General features: G+C 35.3%; 1 protein-coding gene across 4 annotated transcripts in view; it reads left to right on the top strand.

Moving 5' to 3' along the window:
* The window catches only part of LOC149804264 (uncharacterized), a 36,367-nt gene extending 19,146 nt beyond the window's left edge, over positions 1 to 17,221 (top strand). For all 4 annotated transcript variants that reach the window (XM_089938205.1, XM_089938206.1, XM_089938208.1 and 1 more), the window contains exon 2: positions 517 to 17,221. In XM_089938205.1, the coding sequence (XP_089794331.1) occupies positions 517 to 2,539 (2,023 nt within the window). In that variant the 3' untranslated portion in view covers positions 2,540 to 17,221. The remainder of the gene's footprint in view (positions 1 to 516) is intronic.
* Positions 17,222 to 24,546: the final 7,325 nt, after the last annotated feature.

Raw genomic sequence — 24,546 nt, forward strand, 5'->3', positions numbered from 1 at the left:
GGATCCATAATGCCCATAATTAGTTGAATGAAAGTCTATACTCTTCCTTGAAATTGAAGCTGGATTCCCTGAAATGTTCTTTGAGTGGCAAGATCTTGTGGATGGATTTTTTTTAAAAAGCCAAGTCATGTGCCAAATTGCTCATATTGTTTGTATTATCATGGAGATGTTTTCTGTCAGACAAACATGTATGGGTATATACATAATCAGTAGAAAATTTTATTTCTTGATCAAGACAAAAGTATATCTGACAAATTTTCAAATGGCTGTATCAAAAGAAGGTCACCATGCACATGTCACAAACAGGTAAATGAGTGAATTGTGACTGATAATGTGCAGTACACAGGCAGTGTATCTTCAGAAGGAAAATGTTTCATTGTTTTTCATCAGGTACAGCTTTAGTAAATGATAACTGTAATAATGACAATCATATGGATACTCTTCTTGTCTTTTAATAGATTATTATTTAAGAATGGTGTGGCAATATTTACTAAATATGGAATATATCTTTTGCAGTGAAGAAGAGGGTGACAGACACCTGCAGATGGAACAGCAGAGGAAAATGGCAGAGTTGACCGAAATAGAGACAATTCCTACTGGAACTACAGATATGTGTGAGGCAGTGTGTGCTCCTCATCAGTTAACGTTGGGGCCCAGCCAGTCTTTGCCTCAAAATGTGTGCTCTGAGAATATAGGAGGAAGCCTCAGTGAAGATGGTGGATATGAGAGCAACTCCAGTCCCTCATCCAGTAATTCCCCTCTCTCGTATAGCAACCACTCTGTTGAATCACCACCTGGATCATGCTCAGTGACCTTGACAGTGGACCAGGGCATAGACCATGGCAGTATGGATAGCTTTGACATGCCAGTCACATCATCATTTTCTTGTGCAGCAGATGGTCTTCAGTTCATTGCCCCTACAGCAGAAAATCTTGCAATAAACCTGGATCCTCCAGATGTCAGCACTGCCTCAGCAGTAGACTTCCTGGATATTTTTGGAACAATTGGAGAGGAAATTGAAATGATGGATTCAAATGATTCTGCTCTGGTGCAGGTTCCGACTTTTAATACTTTGAAATCAGATGAACTTAAAGCAACCAGTAATATTATGGTTACAAAGGAAAATACACCTATGTCGTGTGAAATGACACCTGGAATTTTTTCCCAGGAGACCACTCAACAGTCATTATTGAGAAATTTACTGAGCTGTGAAAAAGAGACTGGCTTCAGGCCTTTTCTTTCCACTAACTGCCATGATGATGGAAGTTGCACCAGTTCAGAAAAGATATCTCAGAACCATATACTTAATAGTACACCAGAGAGTTACAGTAACTGTCTGCCATCACAGAATTCTGAATTGAGAAGCTTTGATTCACAAGCAGGTGGGCAAGGTTGTCACCTAGATGAAGTCCTTATTTCTGACACAGAGACCTTCTCTAGTGTAAATAGCCAGATACCCAGGGTGAGAGCTACCAAAGGACTGGCCAGTGTTCAGGTATCAATGCTGAATCCCACAGACATTCCACTGATTCAGGACACCTCAGGTCCCACAGATGAATTCAGTGAGTTTGCCATTCAGTATCTTGAGTCACTAACTGAAATTGAGGCCCAGGCCATGATAGCTGAGCTAGGACAGGCTCCTGACTTGATGGACATCAGTGATGACTACTTTTCTTCCCTACAATGTGATGGTCCACAGATGGGCACAAGTCCTGGTGTAGCTAACTCTCCCTGTTCAGCTTCCAAATTGTCAAGGCCCATGACTACAAGTAATAATGGAACATGTTCAACAAATTCAGGGAGTGTGTATGCACGGTCATCAATGATTGATTCCAGTAATATTCATTTGACTGCAAAGAATGTTGCACAGCAACATTGTACATGTTCAGTTGATAATTTAAGACATTCTCAGAATGGAAGTAATGCTTTACAACTGCCTGTCACTGGACCTAACAATGATGCCATACGTCATGTCAGTTCCAATAACAACTGCTCTGTCAGTCTTAATTCTAATTTTTTTGCAAAGAGTGGTAATTCTTGTGTCACTCAGAATTGTACAGTATCTTTAAACTCGACCGAAAGTACAAATTTAATTCTTGATTCAACTGTTTTTAAAAAACCAGAACAGTCACCCCAAGCAGTTGTGTTACCCATTAAGCAACATGTGGCAAATCTGGATCACAGGTATCATCAGAATACAAGTCAGCCAGACAGGTTTTCTGGCTCTGTGCCAAGGAGAACCCAAAGCACAGAGGAACTGCTTGATGATCAACATTCAGTTCATGGCCTTAAGCCTCAGCAGCAACTGAGTCAGTCGATGACAGAACTGGAAAAGATTCTGCGTGGATATGTCTCAGATGAACCGCCAATTTTCAGTCTTTCAGTTACAAATAGAAGAGAACCTCGACCCCTTCTGGAGCTTTTTCTGACCAACCAAATGTCAAAGGAAATGTACCAAAGGATGGAGAGGGATAGACAGGTGACAGGAGAGTTTAGTAGAAGCTGTCAGCAATCAGGCCAGACAGTAGCGAATGGTTAATGTTTGCTGTATAGCAGTTGATGATACTGCATAGAATACAACAGTCAGAAAATTTGATCATGTGATATTTTGTTTAATGTAGTTTAGATGTAATGAAGTATGTATAAAATCTTGAATGACAAATTCAAGGATTTTGTAAAAATGATAATATATGAATGTAAAATATATTATTCCCTATCCAGCCTATCTCCACTTATGTTGGCTAAGCATAGGGCAGAGTAGTTGGGTGGAAATCTGGGCCAGAAAGATAGTCATACCAAATGCTGTAATGATAGTCCTACCAGCTATATAATGATAGTCATACCAAATACTGTAGCACATTACGTGATATCTTATTGTGGTGAGTGTATCTACTAGAGTTATGTCCCATGGATGTACTGAAAGTTTATATTATATTTGTTGAGATATGTACAGGTTCCTTATGAATTCGTGCCACACAATTCTGCAGAAGTTTGTGTTGCATGCAGCAAGTTTAATAAAAGACTTGACCTCTCTTCTATTTTTGTCAACTCCATAGACAGCGTTATGGGGCAACCAGATATAGCTGACCATGAAATTTGACTTCAACCATAACCATTTTCAATACATATCATAATGAATGATCTCATTCATGTCTTACACTTGTTTTCACACCAATATTATATGATGGTACACTACTTCATTATATGATAAAACATTATTCGTTGTTGCACATATATCAGCGAAAGCTTAGTTTAAAATGTATGCAGTACATTCTATTTTTAGTCCTGTTAAAACTATTAATGCATAACTGTTTGAACATATTATCTGATATCTTATTTTCATCACAATCTTCATAGATAGAGGTGTATTTAGATTATGCCGTCTGTTGAACTTTTTTTTTGTACAAACATGACTTCCAACACTGACTGTTAGCTCTGAATGAAAAATGTACTTGCTAGACAGTCTAAGACTTCTGATGTTTATTGTGAGTTAGCTTGCTAGTTCAGTGATGGAAGAGAATTGATATTTTACCAAGGTTCATACAAACTTAATAATTCTTTGAATTTGAGGGTTGCCTTGAAAATTCCATGCGTTTTGGCAAAGTTTGTTATCTTTGGAAAGTCCTTGTTTTTGTTGAAAAGCTTATAGACTTTTCCGCCAGACTTTAATTTATCAGAGGGAATGCAACACAGTAAAATGAAGAAATATATCATATTTTAAATTAAGAATTTGTGTTATTTACTTCCTTTTTAAAAAACAATTGAATAAATAGATAAGAAAGGGAGAAAGTTGTGTGGTTAAAAGCACATGAAATCTGTAGTTAACAGATGGACCAACACCCCTTTACAATAGTGGTATTCTAATTATCTATTTTTCCTTCTGCTTATGTACCTGTTTATTCAGTGACAAACACAATAACATGCAAACATAGGATTTGTAAAAAGATTTTTATTAAATCCTGGAAAACTCCTTTGATAAAGAACTTAAAGACTGTATGAACCATGTTCACTGTTTAAGTGCCAAGTTATTTACTGACCTTGCTTGTTTGAGGCACAAAGTTTAAACTACGATCTAATAAAAATTAAGTAAACCCAGTGGTGCAGGTGGTGACATGAAGTGCCAATGGAAGTATGAAGTGATGAAGGTGTGAGGTTGCCACTGATATGGAGGAAACAGAATTTGAAGAAAACAACCAACTATGGATGATTGGTGTCAGTCTTAGTGTTTCACATTTGTAGTAGAGGGACACAGTTTTATTGCTTTGCCATGTAATCAGCAATAAAGTTGCACTGTATCATCATTTTTTTCTTATCACAAAGTAAGCAAAAGTAACTTCACAGATCTTTTTTTAAATATGACAGATACTTACATTCATGCTGCTCTCTGACTGAGCTATACAAACCAGGAGATGACCCTCTAGTGAAAAGTCATGGTTCATTTAACCCACTAAAAGGCAAAACTAGATTCACCACTGATTATAAATTTGTGTTTGCATCTTTATTGTCCATAACTACTGTACACACCAGTACATGTATCTCATGCTAGAGCTAATCTAAATGTTACTAAGATAGTTTTGACATAGAAAGGCTTTGCCAGTGTGTATTGAGTGTCGGTGATAGTTTTGATGAGGATACAACAGAATATTACATGTGGAGTTTTAATACCCAGTTATAGCCAGAATTTGATTTATGAAACACTCAACCTTATAATTCAATCTTTCTTTTTAAAGATATAACAAATTAACTGAGAATGTAATAAAAAAGATCTAATTGGTGTATATACTGCCTTATATGTCAAGTCAGACTGCAAACAACAAAGATTCTGATCTGCCGTAGCATAATGCACCTGCAGGTCAGGCACGATGTTGTTTGCTCAACTGATTATTCCTTACAAACTGCACAGACCTAGATCTGCACCGGTAGATGTGGGTCTGTGCAGTTTGCAGTTGGCAAGTATATATGGTAAGGATAAAAGATATAATAAAGTAGCTTTAAAATGTAGGAAAATATAAGATTTAACTTGAGATAACAGGTAGTTCTAAAAATGTAGGCCAATATACTCATGCCATAATTTCATAGTATTGAATGTCTATGAATGTAACATGTAATCCATTTTGCTGAATATAAAAAACAATATTAAATCAGATGCTTTATGATACAGCAGTAGCACTGCAACAAAAAATGGAACATTACAATCCAAAGACTTTTCTGCAAATATTCTAATAGAAAATTGAATATTCGTTTATGTACATAGTTTGGAGCAACACCGAAAACCAGATTTAGCAGTCAAACATGTTGATCATGAATTGCTTTGGTATTTTCTAGCATTTTGTTGTGCTTTCTGCACATGATCACTATAAATACAATAAAAGGGCATTATTTCAAAAACAAACTTACAAACCAATCAATTCATCAAATGTGTGCATAAAATGTCTTAATATAATTGAACTCCAGTTAAGTTACATTGCAAGTCAGTTTGTGCGAATTTCATCTAAATGAGATTTACGTATAGAATTTGTTCAGATATCACCACATTTAACTGAACAAATAACTGAGAGTGACTTCCCTTTTTTATCTTTAGTCCATCTTCAGCAATGAGTAAACCTTTTTGGTTGTACAGAGTTTGAACATAACACCTACATTCATTGGATTAGTTTGAAGAACAATAAATGCACGCAAGACCCCAAAAAATATTATTTAGATTTGGATGATGGACTTCACAGTCTTTTCAGTCCTGGGAGTGTCAGTAAACACGGAATAAGACAAAACAAGGTGGATCTGAAAGTATTATCATCTGTAACATCAACAAATATTTTGAATTCAATCTAAATACATGTAATGAATATTTGAATCGGAAAATTTTGTTTTGTTGCAGCTGTATATAGGAGCAGCTAAATTAAGTAGTGATATTAATTGCAATCATATTGTCTTGAACCATACCATAGAAATTATCTGACATAAGTAAATCATGTGCTGTATATAATACTGAATAATTGATAAAACTAATCATTGATGAAACATGTCATCTTATGATATTGTACAATATTTATTATTTACAAATTAGCTGTAATTCATACAGATATGTAGAGGAATTCATATTTACATTATTTGTGGCTTAAAATTGTTATTTTTAACATTTTTTGGCACAGGATATGTTGTTACTGTATTGTTACAATATAAGTTGTATATTCATTGTAGAGAGAATATATTTTGTTGAAAACTATCCCTTAGAGATTGTTTTGAGAATTGCTTGAATCGGAAGAATAGGCGAATTTTCAAGCGTCATTTGTACACATCTGTCTGGAATCATTTTACATGTAAATTATGTAATGCCATATGTCTTGTTCTCCCCAACCACAAATTTTTCCTTAATTTGGTTTGCAGTGAGTTATCCAATGGACTGTTAGTAGCACTTATGATTGCCAAACTTCAGGTTAATATTCTTCATTGTTTTAAATGTTCACACTTTCATGTTTGAATACTTCAGAGTTTTAGTTTTCATTAAACAAAAGTATTTTTTATTTAGTTAGTTGTATTAGATTGTTGTATGAATACTTTTGGCGCACACTTTTTTTTTATTTCAATGTTTATTCAGCCGATAACAGGATTTTGTATTCAGTAATATTAGGTCAAAGAGATTCTGTGATCTGGAATGTATGACTGATTAAAGTATGTAATCTTGCTATATCAAATCAATTGATGAAAACTCATTCCATTTTTTTTATGTTTGGATGAAAAGATTGAAATCACATAAATCGCTCAAGAAATGTGTATTTTGGAAGTTGCAAAAAGTTCACTTCCTGTCAAACAATTGGAACTTGAAAGCCAAATATAATTGTTATTAAAATATTGTATTTGGTGGGTTTTTTTGTCTGAATTGTCTTGTGTGTTTGTGTTTCAGAGTCTTCTGACAGTTTTCAGTATTTGATAAAATAATGGGCTTCAGTTTAAAAATTGTTGTTTTGATGCTTTTCTCAAATTAATTTACCTTTTTTCTTTGTGGGCATGTTTTTGAAAATATTGTTTCACTATTGGGAATGAAGAATTGCATATTATGTAGACCACCATATAACAGGTCCGAATGATTTGAAAAAATATAATTATAGTTGATTTGAACTGGCATCATGAATGGTACTTGGCAAAACATCTAAAAATTATTAATGATGCAAACTGCCTGAAAAATGGATCAAGGAAGTTCTTTGTATGTGAACTTTAAGAATCCCTTATTAATTTGTTGTTTGTTAATGCCAATATTATCTGCATTCACCTCATCCTCTTCATCATCACTTACCATGGGCAATAATCCACTATGCTTCATTATCACCCATTGCTTCCTGTACAGAGAATTCATCATTTCTCATGAATATACATATACCTTCTTTACCAATCATTGTTAAAATGATAAAAAAATGTCTTGCCTTTATGACTCAGTATAACCTTTCACACTGTTTGAATGAGCCAATCAAAGTTTCTCTTCCAGATACAGTCACTTATCATGTGATAAATGGGAGACTACTATATTATGCTGTTGATAACATATTTATGTCTCTGCATACATAAAAAATGAGGTCGCAGCACAGGTGGCCATGGGTGATGGAGGGGCATAGGGGATTGTTGCCGATGGTTTGTGATTATGCATCCTCAAATGGTCCAGACACTCCTAATATTAAAACCCATTTTGTTTTAAACATTTTTTTCCTATAAAAGACTGACAAATAAAAAAAAGCAGATGACAATAAAATGATTGTTTTAAGGGTGACCACCCCTTTACGGTTATACCTATTGCTGACCATTCTTTTTATGTGCTGAAAATTTTCATTACAAGAGCCATGAATTTTCCAGTGCAAATCATGCACATACTGTTCAGGTTAATTAAATAAAGAAAGGTAGAAAATAAAGAAAGGTGTGAAATATAAGCACACGTAAAAGAACCCTTGTATCCATTTTTCAGACTGTTTAGATTAACACATTTTAGATGCAGCACTGGACTCCATTTTTGATGCCATTTCAAACCAGCTGTAAATGACATTTCCCGATAAATTATGAGCAGTCATGCTAATATACGCTGGTTGTAATTGACAACTCTTTCATGTTAAATAGACATATAATAAAAGTTGTGCAAAAAAGTTGTGTTGACTTGAAATGTTACAAACAATGAGAAGATGAAGCTATTCACTAACAATGTTGAGAACTTACGAAGTCCCTCAAGGGAGCTCACTCATTGCTGAAGCAATAATATATCTACTGGTCATATTCCAGGATAGCCTATGGGGTGGCCTATTGTTAGTTATCCATCCATCTATTAGCACAAGTTTGTTATTGCTAACCCATCTGCCTACTTGGAGGATTCTTGTGAAACCTTATCCCATGGTCATGTTGGTCCCAAATGGTGCTAACAGAATTCCAATATAACTGCTACAGCAGTATTCTTGAAAATCTTATCACTACTTCTCTTGAATGGATGGTCACATCAACATGTGGTTTTCACTAAAAGACTTCTTATGGGGTCTAGTTAGTACTAGATAAAAATTGTGGCAATATGATATCCAAAATGGCTGCCACAACAGCCATATTGACAACATTGTTATTGCTGCTCCTAAACAGAAAGTCATATTGACATGTGGTTATTGCCAAAGGATTTCTTATGATGCCTAAAAGGGTCTAAATAAAAATGATGCCATTCTGTCATCCAATATGGTCACCACAGTAGCTATCATGTAAATCATATTACTACTCCTCCTGAATGGATGGTCATATCAACATAATGTTTTTGCTACATGACTTCTTATCATGTTTTGTTGGTCCTACATGCGGCTGATCTTATTTCCAATATGGTTACCACAGGAGCCATCTTGAAATTATTATCCTTCATCTTTCTGAGTGGAATTAAAATTAACATTGGGTTTTCACCAGAGGACTTCTTATAATGTCTTGTTGGTCCTAAATGAAAAATGGTGCCACTTGCCTATCCAATATGGCCACCACATTGGCCATCTTGAAAATCTTGTTATTGCAACTCCTCCTGAATTCCTTGACTCCAAGACTTGTGATGTCTGTATGGTCAAGAATGAAAATGGTTCTAATTTGATGTCCAATATAGCCACCAAAATAGTCATCCTGAAAATCTTAGCAGAATGAAAAGTTCTTTGGACTTGAGGCTTTCACTTGAATTCTTACAGTATCTAATTGGTAAAAAATTTAAATGTTGCCACCAGAACATATAAAATGGCTGTCACAGTGGTTGTCTTGAAACTCTTTTTATTGCTACTCCTCCTGAATGGAAGGTCATATCAGCATGGAAATTTCACTAAAAGAATTCTGATGATGTATTGATGGTCCTAAATTAAAATGGTGCCACTCACACATCCAATATGAATGCAACAGTGGCCATCTTGAAAATCTTGTCACTATTCCTGAATGGATGGTCATATCAACATGGGTTTTTCACTGAAGGCTTTTATGAAATTGGTCCTAAATGAGAATAGAGCAAGTATGATATCCAATTTGTCCACAATGTAAACTAATTTAAAAATCTTGTTTTTGATTTTGATCAAATGCCTCTATCATCAGGATCTTGGTTGATTGTGATTATGAATGAAATGCATGCATTTTAATGATGTGATTATGCCTCTGACTGGCTGAGCTTATCAACAATGTAGTAACTTTTTTTCTGATCAGATTTTGTTCGAACTTGTTATATGGTCTTATATTATCAAGCTGTTATATTATCAAGATGTTTGATGAATTTAAGAAAGGTCTTGTATCTGATGGGCCAAGCTTGTTACAACACTGGAGACTAAATTCCAATCAGACTTTGTTTGGCCTTAGCCAGCATTAATTATATATCTTGCAACTGGCAGGCTGAGCTTCTCAACAATCTGTAACTATGTTTCAGATCAGATTTTGATCAGGCTTGTTAAATAGTCTCTTATAGTATCTAGATGTTGGAAGAGATTGATTATGAGAAAAGTATCTTTGCTTATTAATGAGGCAGTCTTGCATCTAATTGACTGAACTTGTTACATCTCTGGAGAACAGAGCTGAGTTGCATTTTTGCTCAGTCTTAAGCTAATAATAACCACAGTTGTAGACAGGATCTTCAGTAAATGAGATCAGTAGAGGTCAATGAGATACCATGCATCTAACTTGCTGAACTTGTTTTATCTCTTCATCTAGAGACTATACTTCTCATCCAGTTCCTTTAAAATTTGATAAGTGGATTTATATCATCAATCTCTTGAAGGACTTCAGTTATGAGGAAGAGAATATTAATATTGCCTATATTTTTAAATAGAATTTTTATCAGGATATACTCAGATAGGTCAAATTAACATGTTATAAAGTTTGGGAGGTGGTTTATGTTGAATGTGTTCTTAAATGCAACATAAGACTGCTTATGAAATGGTCAACAGTAAATCAGGTAAGCAGTATCAGGCCCACTAGGGTATCATGTTTTGTATGGTCGTATTTGCTTGACTTTATTGGTTTTTTAATCCCAGTTGCAGAAATCGAGAGGCAAAAGATAACAACTTTGAATCGATCAGACCATATACTAAAGAAATTGTATCACTTGATTCTGTTTTAATTAGAATAATATGGAGGCATCAGAATTTTTCTATATGTAACATGTCACAGATAATGTCCTAAGTCATACAAGGCAAAGGAAGAATGACCAAAGAATCCAATTGTAATTCAATTTTCTTTAGTAGTTTTGTATTTTTTAATCATTTTTCATTATATGGTCTTGCATTTATGCTCATTTACAATGAAATCTATGAAACTTGTTGAATAATTCCAATTATTATCTTTAAGTCCATAATTGTTTGTTACCTGTTTAGAGTCAATATTTCTGTTCCAATTTCAATCAAACTTGGAATAGGGTTTGATATCATTAAAATCTTGGATTTGTTCCAAAAATGAGCAAGATCCATTAAAATTATTTGTGATCTTACATGTGATTGGCTGAGCTTGTTAATTATTTTGAAAGTTTGGGTGATAGTTTACATAAATGTCAGTTGCAAACTTACAAAACAAAATTATACTGTTTAGTGAAATGGCCCACTGTTTAATTATGTAAGCCAGTTGAGTGATATCAGAACCACTTGGGCCTCTTGTTAATTTTTGTGTTTTATATTTGTTTCTTCTGTAATAGCTAAGTATTTCCTGTTTAGCACAAAATAATCACTTGAGAAGAATTTAATGTATTCATATAGTATATCTCTTGCAATATGTTTTTTTAAAAACTTTTTAAATAATTACTGCTGTTATCAATTTTTGTTTTTATTGTGCTTTTCACTCTTATTTGCCCCTGCCTTTATTATTATTCTGTTTTTTAAGGGGAGAATATCCTTTAGGGTAAATAAATATCATTTGTATGCTTCATTTAACCCAAGTATGTTGGTATGATAAAAACTACTCAACTTTTCTTTACTCTGCAATCAATGTGAAAGGAGCATATTTGAGTTACTCTTGTCCATGATTGTCAGTCCTTATTACATTAGTAAGTTTTGCTATGGCCGCTTTCTTGTTAGATGCAGTCATGCAGTATTGTGTTTGGATGCATGTATATTTATGAGAACAAGTTCTTGCTAAAACTGTGTCACACTGACGTGTATTTCAGTCTTCAGTGATTGTCCATAAAGATTTGAGTTTAGGTCAGTTGTTTGGGACATTTTTAGCCCGGCTGAGAGTCATGCTTTATCATCTATGGATGTGTATACACCACAATCCAAGAAAAACTGATGACTGTTATGAGGCAAGGATGTTTCATGAACACATTTGTAATTCTTGTGCATTCCTGTATATTGTTTTTTCAAAATGATAAAAAAGTTTCACAGCTTTTGCTCATTACACAGGCTCTGTACACCTATTTATTGCTTTCTATGTTGAACTTGTTAACAGTTTTAAAATCATTGTAATTATTTACCATAATCATTCTTTTAATTATATTTTTGAGCTCTTCCAGTAGATTTCTATGGAGACATCTTTATGTGCTACACACACCCGTCCCATATCACCTCATTAACATTTATGCAGGGGCCGCTTATATAAATGAAATGTTGTAGGCATGCTTCTCTGCATATATGGAAGACCTGATGTAATCATCACTCCTTTTAAATGAAATCTGAATCTTTTATCCTTCTTGTACACAACTTGAGCTTAGACTGTTTTAAGGAAAACCGTGTTGTTATGATTACTTGTAAATACTTTGACATGGAAAGATGAAATTTCACATGTATTTTAAAAGAAAATGTGAATGACTTGGTAAGATCATTTTAGTTCTACTGGTCAAAGACCAGAAGAGCTTATGGGGTGGTCCTTTAGCACAAACTACTAGGAGGGTTGCCATGAAATTTGACATGCATTCATGCCATGGTCTAGCTGATCCTAGATAAAAATGTTGCCACTTAGTATGGCTGCCACAGTGGTCATTTTATTATTGCCACTCTTAAGTAGAAGGTCTCATCAACGTGAGATTTTCCCTAAAAGGCTTATTATGATTTCTACTTGGTCCAAAGTGAAAATGGTACTGATCTGATTTCAATATGGTCACCAGTGGCCATCTTGAAAATCTTATCATTACCACTGCTGAACAAAAAGTAATATTGCCATTGGGTTGCTGCCTAAGATTTTTTATGATGTCTTATAGGTATTAAATAACAATGGTGCAGATCTCCTGTCCAGTATGGCCACCATGGTGGCCATCGGGAAAATCATATTATTGTTAGTCCTTCTGAATGAAATGTAATATTCTAGATGGGGAGTCATGTCAACATTGGGTTTTCACCAGAAGATTTCTTGTGATGTATAGTTGGTAAAAAATGAAAATGTCTATCTTTTTGCCTAATATGGCCACCAGAGTGAACATCTTGAAGAAGATGTTCTAACTTCAACTCCTTCTGAATGGATGGTTATATCAGTATAGTTTTTTTAACTAAACAACTTCTTGTGGTGACTGGGTGGTTAATATGGTGCCATGTGGATAGTCATTATTCCTGCCACTGTGAGTGGCCATCTTGAAAATGTTATCACTATTTGTCCTGAATGAATGATCATATCGGCATTGAAAGACTTCTTATGATGTCTAGTAGGTCATAAACGAAAATGATGCCAATTGGACTTCTGATGACTGCCACAAATGACCATCTTAAAAATTTCATTATCACTTCTTATCATAGATGGCTGGTCATATTAACATTGTGCTTTCACCAAAGGACTGGTGATATCTAGCTGGTACAAAATAGAAATGGTGACAATCTGATATCAAATATGGCCATCATGGCATCCATCTTGAAATTCTTGTCATCATTACTCTCAAGAAAGGGAAGTCATATCAACATTGGGTTTCCAGAAGAATTCCTATGATTCCTTGTTGAGCCTAAATGAAAATGATGCCAAGCTAACATCCAGAAGACTTCCTATGATGCCTTGTTGAGCCTAAATGAAAATGATGCCAAACTAACATCCAGAAGACTTCCTATGATGCCTTGTTGAGCCTAAATGAAAATGATGCCAAGCTAACATCCAGAATGTCCACTACAGCAGCTAATTTGAAAATGTTTGTTATTGCTGATGAGTATCAAGATGGTTGCAACACTGCTGTTGCAAGGAAGAAATAGACTTGGATTGAATCCTTTACCCAGTAGAATGTGTTTTTGTTATTTAATTGAATTTTACCAATGGGGGGGGGTGTAATTTAATGTGCTTTTGGAGTCTGCAAGGAGTTATATGTTTAAATCATTTTGTTAGTTACCCGGTAGTCATTTTTGTTTGTCCAAGACTTTATATGATAGAATTGGCTTCATTTTTAGCTCTACTTGCTAGTTATAGATGAGAAGAGCTAATCTGGTGGTTTTTTCATCATTTATACAAACATTCATTCCATGGTTTAGTTGGTCCTAAATGAAAATGCTGCTGCTCATACATCCAATACAGCTACCATAGTGCCATCTTAGAAATCATGCTATTGCGATTCCTCCTACAGTCATATGAACATACGACTTTCACAAAAATGCTTATTATAATGTTTTGTTGTTCCTAAATGCAAATGGTGCTAATCTGGCAATCCAATATGGCCATCATGACAGCCATCTTAAAAATTTTGTTCTCGCTGTTCCTACTGAAAGGATGATCACACAGTATGTGGTTTTCACTAGAGGACTTCTTATTATGGTTGGTCAGAATTGAAACTGGAGCTGACCCCATTTCCCAATTGAAAATGATGTCAATCTGATGACTAATATTGCTGCCAAATCAGCCATCGTGAAAACCTTGTTATTGTTATCACCACTCCTGAATAAAAGGTTGTATGAACATGCAATTGTCACTAAAAGATTTCTTATGTCTTGTTGGTTCTAAATGAAAATGGTACCAATCTTATATCCAGAATGGTCACCACAGCAGCCATCTTGAAAATCTTTTTACTAAAACCCTTCTTAGAATGTTTTATCCTGTCTTAAAATGGGACTGAGCTGATGTCCAGTATGTGGCTGTCATGACAGTTTTGTTTTAACCATACCTTTTAAATGGAAAGTCATTTTGACACTTATCTTTTCTGAAGGTTTCTTTTGGTTTCTAATTGGTCTTAAATGAAATTGACTAACCCTTAATATGGTCATTGTGGTGGCTATCTTAAAAATATTTGTATCTCTACCCATCCCAAAATGGATACATCCAATATGGATGTCACGATGGCTGTCTTGCCAATATTCTGTCTCTCTCTACTCCTGAATTGATGATCATTATTACATGGGATTTTCACTAAAAGACTTCTGATATCTGCTTGGTCCTAAATAAAAATGCTGCAAGTCTGATGTCCAGTATGTCAACCAAGGCATCTGTTTTGAAGGAAAAAAATTTCGTTACAGCACCCAGCAGTTAAGATGACAAAATGATCTCGAATTCAGTAGCATACCAGTCCCTTTGAGATAATCTCATTATCTGGCTTAACTTAGTAAATAACATACACCACTTGCCAGTGGTTTAACACACGAATTGTCACTGTGGATATCATAAACTTGTGACACTGCATGGCTACATTTTATGTCAAATGTCCAGTTTAATTTGTGTTGGATTTCTTCCAGATTGAAGAGGAGTCTGTTGCAATGAGTTTAGTGTGAGGCCTGTGATACCAACACATGCCAGTAAATAAGTTTACGTTGCATGCAGTGGACATTTTGGACTAGCTGGCAATGGATATAAGTAACAATTATGTAGAGACTTCTGTCTCAGTCTCCACCACTTTTTGTTGGTTTTGTTTGAGTCTGAGGTGGAGGGAATGGCTCACAAATCAGCTTGCCCATTCAGAGTTCATTCCAGTGTGCTAAAGGTGTTTTGTATCAGTAGCGTACTAACCTGCGAGGGTGTGTGTGATTGGAACAAATGCCTTGGGTGCCAGAGGTCTTGGGGTGCCAAACCCCTTTGGGCCATCATGTCTTCCCAGGCAACATTTACCCTTAGTACACCACTGTGTTCTATCATTAAAACATGAAACATATGCTAGAACAAAACTACTTACTACTTAACTTTAATAACTCTTTCTTTTTCTTTTTTTTTCTTTTTTTTTGCCTTTCAGTAATGTTAGTATATTTTTTCTCGTTTATTTTAAAGTAATTTTTCTTTTCAACTTGTTCAATAGCTATAATTGGTTCCTTTTTTTAAATTCAGTAGCTATAATTGGTTCCCTATTTTAAATTCAGTAGCTATAACTGGTTCCCTATTTTAAATTCAATAGCTATAAGAGGTTCCCTATTTTACTATAATTTAGAGCAAGAATATCTTTATCAACATGTGTGCTGTCCAGAATTTTTTCTAAAATAAATCCCAAGCTATGTCTCTTTCTCTCTCGCCATCCCCCAAGAAACTAAATTAAATGGCCAGTCCCAAGATCTAAACTTGTACTCTTCCACAATATTTTTCACTTCGCCATCAAAATGATACTTTGGTTTTCGAGTTTCAGCCACCTCGAAGCTTCCAGTTTATGAGTGTGCGAAAGGGTGGCGCCTACATGTGTGTATTTTGTCAAATGAAAACGTGGAGAAACTGGAGCGTTGCGCCCATTTTGACTTGTATACCCACTCCAGAGAGTTACTGTAGTTTTATTGGACCTCTTATAATTAGCCAGGGTGAGTACCTATGTCTCAGGGGTAACTGGTTGACTTGATCGAACATCGCTCAGTTATTTCTGGCAAGTCAAAGAAATAACCTCGAAGTAGTTGCAAGAATAGACCTGAATTTGATGGACTTTGGGTACTGCATACTCTTGCAGAGTACACCAAGTATGTTGCGACAGAAAAGACCGAATAAGTTTTGATTGTGGTTTGTCTCCTAATTGTGCGATATGAACAAAATCCTTGACAGAAGAGACGGAGGTTGTTGCGATTGTAGTTGGCTGTAAAATAGTAAATGAATCGATTAGAACATGGCTTGGTCATTTTCGTCAGATCTCGATGTAAAAGGCGGATATTTAGAGTAAGGAACATGAAAGCAGTAAAATAAACTGATGTTCGTATATATGTTATAATTAAGTCAAAGTGGAAAGTTAAAGCATCAGTTGCATCGGTTATAGAATTTATAGACAACTGAACATTTACATTTTGCAGTTGCACAGGCATTAAATATCTCAGTTTTCGTATAAAGCTGACTATACTACGTCATATTGCGCAAGCATTAAAAACTTAGTGTTCACATAATCTTGTTTAAACGTTAGAACAGATGCAAGCATTAAAGTTATGAAGTAGCGTACAGATAAAACTTAGTAACAGCCAGTAAAATCCTCCAATAAAGCTGATTTTATCATATAGTTATGCAAACACTAAAATCCACAAGTAAACAATGCATGTTCCCATAAAGCTCTGTATTGTATAAAATTGTTTATTACATGGTGTAATTCGCTTTATGCAAACATTATTTATTTTGTTGATGCTTGTTTTGGGTGACTACTTTACAGACCTAATTATTTACGATTAAATTAAGCAGACATGTCCCTTTAAGTCGTTGGTATCCGGCACCCAGGGAGTGATTCGGATTACGAGACAAGGTTATCATTCAGTGTTGTAGATAGTGTATTGATCCTGTTGTTCCATTGTTTATGTTGTTATTACCATCTTCAATATTGTTTCGTTGATTGTTATGGCTTGTTATGTGTACATCAACGGTGGTTTGAAATTCGTCCAATTGTTAAACACTCTGGATCTGCAATAATAAATTAACTTGATATTTACTTTTTCGGTGTAATTTGTTTCAGCAATCTCACACGCGCAACAACAACAAAAAACACACCGTTTCTGTCCTTCAGATATGAAGAATATTGATATGTTCACGAAAACATTTCCCCGCACGACATTATTTGCTAACAATGCAAAGAGAGTTTGTTAATTTTTAGTTGTTGTTCTTCTAGGGTTTAACGCCATTTTTCAGCACAAGATAGGCTATACATGGCGGCCAGTATAATTAGTGGAGGAAGAACCCTGAAAAAAACCCAGAGAAGAACCACCGACACACGAGAAGCTACTGGCAGGCTTTCCCACGTACCCACGCTAGCCGAGCATTGGACTCGAACCCACGCAGGCAGAGATGAGATGGCAGTGATCCATAACGGTGAGCGCTTTAGACCACTCGGCCACTCGGGGCCCTTAATTTTTAGTGGCAACACTTAATACCAGTCAGTTCCAATAGCCTGAACATCTCTCTTACCCTAGAATTGGCAAAGGTTTCAGCCTCCAAAATGTTCGTACATGATGTTCATATCAAGAATGCATGTTTTTGTCTAATTTTAATTCCATATGAACAATGTGACATGGGCAGGTAAAATTGTAACTGAGTTATGTACATGGAATGTATTGTATTTTGAAGTAATGCCGCTGTGCCATGTGCTCCCGAGCTGCACGGGCATTTGAAACTTTATCACTGTAGTAAAAACATGTCAGAATATTGGAGAGAAAAAATTCAGGATAAATATTTTACAGACCTCCGACACACACACGTATGTACGTGTGTGTGTGTTCGTTTTTCTCAGATATTTTGACATTTTCTTACCACCGTGACAGAATTTCAAAAGCATAAGCAAAGCTGTTGGCAAACACGTACTGGGTTGATGGCCATGTAAGCAAATTAAAACGCTCTGAAATTTTCTCGATCAGTATTTCCATGCTTTTGATTTAAACTATTTATTTGCAGAAATCAACGTGGAAGGTACATAAAATCACTCAAGAGATACAGAAGATTGAACAAAAAGCAAAAGCTGTTTTCAAGCTTTCTTCTCATTAACAATAACATTTACTTTTGTAACGAGGCTGATGTGATTAATGACGACAAAACTGCAAACATCGAACACACTAATGCAATAATAAAACAAAACTGTACACTATTTTATTAATGCTAGTAAATTGTAAGTATTTACAGCAGTAACATGTTACTGTCTACTTGCAAAGTATCAAATTAGAAAAAATGAAGATTTTGGCATTTAAGGAGTGTGCATTGTTCCAAAGAACTCTCGCATTTCTCCCGTATAACAAGGCAGAGAATTCGTATCCTTTCCTTCTAGGTTACGATCTCAGTTGTTGGCCCAGCTGCAGGAAACGAATTTTGTCTGCACAATTTTGGGAAAAGAGCTTTAGAGGTTTATTTGAAAATCATGTTTGAGCTTAAGAGTCTCATTTTCTCATGCTACCATTTAGAGATGGCAGATTTATCATATCCATACATCAGTTTTAGATAAAGATTAATAAACGATGGCAGATGCATGTTGCTTATACACAAGTTTTAGAAAATTATTAAGTGATTGAACAATTAGAGAGAAAAATATACGTATATTATTGGGCTTGGAGAGAACATCCCATCTACAGCTAGTATGATGAAAATGGATATATCTTGCGGCATAAAATTCTTGCCAAAAGTTTAAATAACAATGGCTTTATACTCGTCACAATTTCTTGTACAGGCAGATGTCATAATGTATTTGAGCGTGCATCGTTACATAGTTTAATGCTTCAACGGTATTATTCCAAGAAATCTTATAACTGACCATTGAAATGGAAACAGGTCCGACAACAGGATCGAAAATCTTGAGGGTGTGACAGGACATACCAATAAACTGCGACCTGTATAAGCGACAGACATCGATTCTGACGAAAAAGAAATCTGTAATTCTGTGCTTAGAGCTGAAAACACACTTGGCAGAAACCGCTGTTCAATTTTGTTTTACTGTATTGGTACAAGAAACAAATCTTATTCGCTGGTTTTCTTTTATGCTTTGTAGAAGCAGCATAGTTTTGTTTACCTGTAGCATACTATATTAGTTTTGTTTGTGTGTGGGGTGAGGTCCTGATCTGATCAGAACGATCATTTTGGGATAATATTTTAATGTATACAGGACTGAAACTAGAGAACTTTTTGCATCACAGAAAAATAGCAAAATGACGTGTAATGAAGATACGGACAATTTTTACAATCCACGGGCAAGAGAAGCGAGAACAAGAAAACCAGGAATATGTCTAAGTTCTCGTCAAATATTTTCATCGAATATATATATATATATATATATATATATATATATATATATATATATATATATATATATATATATATATATATACTGGTATAAAATAAGATTCCATATACGATAAATATGAATCAAACAATTTCGGTGAAGTGAGATAAACACCAGCGTATTCTTGCAAAGAGTTTAAGCAACGCTCGATATAATAGTGCTCGGTTCCTATTTAGGTGCCCGTATTGCACACAAGAAAAATTGCAACAGATCATTTTGTATTTGAATGGCATTATACAGAAAATCTTGCAGTTGGTCATTTAAAGGGCAACAAGGCGGACAACAGGATTGAAACTCTAGAACTTTTAGCATCACAGAAAAATAGTAAAATGACGTGTAATGAAGATACTGGCAATTTTTACAATCCACGGGCAAGAGAAGCGAGAACAAAAAAACAGGAATATCTCTATGTGTTCTGGTTTGACCAACGCCTTATTCGACAGTCCACAGCGCTAGATACACATGTAATTTTGCCTGAGCGTCACACAATTTTTGTTTGCTATATTTTGTATTTTGTATTGCCTAGATACGGTTCAACTCTGCAAAAACATTTGGCTCTTGCCTGTCTTCTGCTTTATTTCTGAAATGTCGGTGGACTCGTGTGTGGATGCCGTCATATACAGTAGGATGTGTTTTACTATCATTTTTTGTACTCTTGTCATAGAACTTGTTATCATTATCGCAAGTAAAACCAAAAAATCAAACGTGTCCTTCATTGCAAACATGTCCTCATAAACGTCATCTGTCCTTATCTTATAACAGAGCTAATCTTTATCTGTAAGAAAGACGCATTATAGCTTTGTTGCTATATTTCGCTTTGACAACATTGTAATACAATTATTCATGTGATACTCTGACAACTCAACTCAGCAAGCCAGCATATATTGTCATATTTAATTTTGGACCAAGTTCTCGTCAAATATTTTCATCGAAACAAAAGCACAGTCTGCAACTAGTTTGTCACTCCAGACGACATCGTTTACAAGTTCTATATTTAATCTCTTCCTGATAGTCTCTATGGTGAGACAAAGACATTTATTCATAAGCTTAAAGAAATCGAGTTCAGAGTTACCTATCGAAGCTGTTCTCGTGCTTGCATTGAAATCAGATGACCAAATGAAGGAAGGAAATAGTGAAGCTGAAGGTACATCAATCTCTGAACAACTACACACTTTATCAGAGGGCCCGACAGCCGAGGAAGTAAAGGGGTTCAAAAACTCGATTGGTCAATACGAAGATATCTTCTCACAAGGTGACACATATATTGGTCTTGTCAAGATTCTCAAAACAAAATCATGCCGACCAACGAAACACATTCTAAGCAGAGACACAGGCAAATGCCCGAAGACTGTCTGATTAATTGCGATAGCACCTTCAACAGTTTAAATCAAGTGGGGTAATTGCACCATGCCATTCACTTTGGGCATCGACTATGGTATTGGAAAGGAAAAGGAATGGGTCATTCCATATGTGTGTTGACTATCGGCAACTGAATCAAAGAACAGTCAATGACTCGTAAGCGCTTGCTGGGGACCGCTATTTTACAGTGCTTCACATGAAGACTGGATTACACCAGAATAAGGTTGAGGAACATACGTCACGTACAAATTATACAGCTGGTCATTTTGAACTTTCTGAATTCAACTGACTTCCTTGGGGGTTAGCCACGTCACCAACCAATATCATCGCACCATGTAAAATTGTCTGGATGACCACACACGATGATACTTTAAAGTGGACGTCGAGATGAGAACTCTTTTTTTGGAGGTGACTAATATGGGAGAGCAGCAATTGTAAGACTAACTAAAAATGTATGAAAATGTTGAAAAGTTATGCAATAACAAAGAGTCAGCTAGTATAACTAAAACCTTGGAGACGACGGTGAGAAGTATACCGAGACAGCTAAACAACAAAGCCCTAGAAACAATTGTCGCGATGACCAAAACAATAAAACGCAAAAGAAGAAAAGGATCATAATGATGACTACGATTGCGTGGACAAAGAAGTCGAGCGAACAAAAACTTATAAATAAACTGCTGAAAAATCAGCATAAACTCGGCCTAGAATACGATGATGTAGAAAACAACCCTGCAGATAATGGAATTGCTTGATAATGAAGATGGCGAGACAGTTGATAATTAGCCACAACTGGTGCGTGAAGAAGAAATTTCCATAACCGAGTCACCGCTGCCACAGCTAGGAGATTTTTTTTTATCAGAAAGGCCTGCTGAAACTCACTATTATATATATGGGTACGCCAGAATTCACCCGTATGATGTTAATATTCATTTGGAATCAATTTCAGCCGCCAACGAGCAAACTAATAACGTTCTATCAATTTTGTCTATTTACTCCATATCATATGAAAGAAAGAAAAAGAAGAAATTTCAGACGAGATGCTAAAATAAAATAACTGAAGATGTTGAGCATCCATAAAAAGATGAAAGCCACAAAACGATGAAATTCCAGATGTTGTAACATAAGACAGCTGAAGCTTAATATCACATAGTAAGATATGGGAGCGAAAACGTGTGTAAAGACAACGTAATTGCAGTGGCTGTTCAGTACGTTTGGACAATAGCTCCAAAAGACAAACTAGCCCTGGCTACGTTAGGTGCCATGATTGCATTTTACCTACTGCCCAATGTAATATTTAGCGGTCACCAGATCCAGGTAAAGAAATAAAACATTATTTTAGAGACCGCTTGTTTGATAAGACGCATCAAAAGAGAACACAATATTTCTGATCATATGCAACAACTTGTAAGTGTTTTGCTCAGATTGGATCTAATGAAAATATTTAGTGCATAAGATGCGATGATCAGATATCACGTAATGTAATATACTATGAATCAAAACATCTTGCTGGTGCGATTGCGTATCTTAACTCGAAACCAGATGTTGGGTTCGGGATGACAAGTACTTGTTATGATTCAGGAAAAAAAAGGTTCTGCATTAACTATGTGATTACAACCTCTTAGGTCGAACAGAACAGATAGAATAAATCTTTAACAAAATACGACTCATCCATGACAAAATTATACCATGGCAATGTGAAGCAAACATTTCCTGCATTTTACAGATGTATTACTAACTTATACGGACATTTAAGGCTGTACGAAATATCGCTCGTTATATCCAATGAGAGATATTAATCAGATTAGCAGCCATCTTGAAAACGAACAGCAAGAAGAACTCGTTGCATAATACTGCAGCTATCACAACGAGCTTACTGTTTTAAGCAGCCATACAGGTATTAGAAATGCTTACGGTTTTAAGCAGCCATACGAGTATTAGAAATGCTTGCTGTTTTAAGTAGCCACGCAGGTATTAGAAATGATTGCTGTTTTAAGCAGTCATGCAGGTATTAGAAATGATTGCTGTTTTAAGCAGCCATACAGGTATTAGAAATGCTTACTGTTTTAAGCAGTCATACAGGTATTAGAAATGCTTACTGTTTTAAGCAGTCATACAGATATTAGAAAAGCTTACTGTTTTAAGCAGCCATACAGGTATTAGAAAAGCTTACTGTTTTAAGCAGCCATACAGGTATTAGAAAAGCTTACTGTTTTAAGCAGTCATACAGATATTAGAAAAGCTTACTGTTTTAAGCAGTCATACAGATATTAGAAAAGCTTACTGTTTTAAGCAGCCATACAGGCATTAGAAATGCTTGCTGTTTTAAGCAGCGACGCAGATATTAGAAATGCTTGCTGTTTTAAGCAGTCATACAGATAATAGAAATGATTGCTGTTTTAAGCAGTCATACAGGTATTAGAAATGCTTGCTATTTTAAGCAGCCATACAGGTATTTAATGTTTTAAGCAGTCATACAGGTATTAGAAATGCTTAATGTTTTAAGCAGTCATATATGTATTAGAAATGCTTAATGTTTTAAGCAGTCATACAGGTATTAGAAAAGCTTACTGTTTTAAGCAGTCATACAGGTAATAAAAATGATTGCTGTTTTAAGCAGTCATACAGGTATTAGAAATGCTTGCTATTTTAAGCAGCCATACAGGTATTAGAAATGCTTAATGTTTTAAGCAGTCATATAGGTATTAGAAATGCTTAATGTTTTAAGCAGCCATACAGGTATTAGAAATGCTTGCTGTTTTAAGCAGTCATACGGGTATTAGACATGCTTGCTATTTAAAAGCAGCCATACAGGTATTAGAAATGCTTAATGTTTTAAGCAGCCATACGGGTATTAGAAAAGCTTACTGTTTTAAGCAGCCATACAGGTATTAGAAATGCTTGCTATTTTAAGCAGCCATACAGGTATTTAATATTTTAAGCAGTCATACAGGTATTAGAAATGCTTAATGTTTTAAGCAGCCATACAGGTATTAGAAATGCTTAATGTTTTAAGCAGTCATACAGGTATTAGAAAAGCTTACTGTTTTAAGCAGCCATACAGGTATTAGAAATGCTTGCTATTTTAAGCAGCCATACAGGTATTTAATATTTTAAGCAGTCATACAGGTATTAGAAATGCTTAATGTTTTAAGCAGTCATGCAGGTATTAGAAATGCTTGCTATTTTAAGCAGTCATGCAGGTATTAGAAATGCTTAATGTTTTAAGCAGTCATATAGGTATTATAAATGCTTACTGTTTTAAGCAGCCATACAGGTATTAGAAATGCTTGCTGTTTAAGCAGTCATACAGGTATTAGAAATGCTTGCTATTTTAAGCAGTCATACAGGTATTAGAAATGCTTGCTGTTTTAAGCAGTCATACAGGTATTAGACATGCTTGCTATTTTAAGCAGCCATACAGGTATTTAATGTTTTAAGCAGTCATACAGGTATTAGAAATGCTTAATGTTTTAAGCAGTCATATAGGTATTAGAAAAGCTTAATGTTTTAAGCAGCCGTACAGGTATTAGAAATGCTTGCTGTTTTAAGCAGTCATACGGGTATTAGACATGCTTGCTATTTTAAGCAGCCATACAGGTATTAGAAAGGCTTGCTGTTTTAAGCAGTCATACAGTTAT

The sequence above is a fragment of the Sinohyriopsis cumingii genome, chromosome 2, assembly GCF_028554795.1.
Source record: "Sinohyriopsis cumingii isolate HCF-2022 chromosome 2, ASM2855479v2, whole genome shotgun sequence".
NCBI classification, from domain to species: Eukaryota; Metazoa; Mollusca; class Bivalvia; order Unionida; family Unionidae; genus Sinohyriopsis; species Sinohyriopsis cumingii.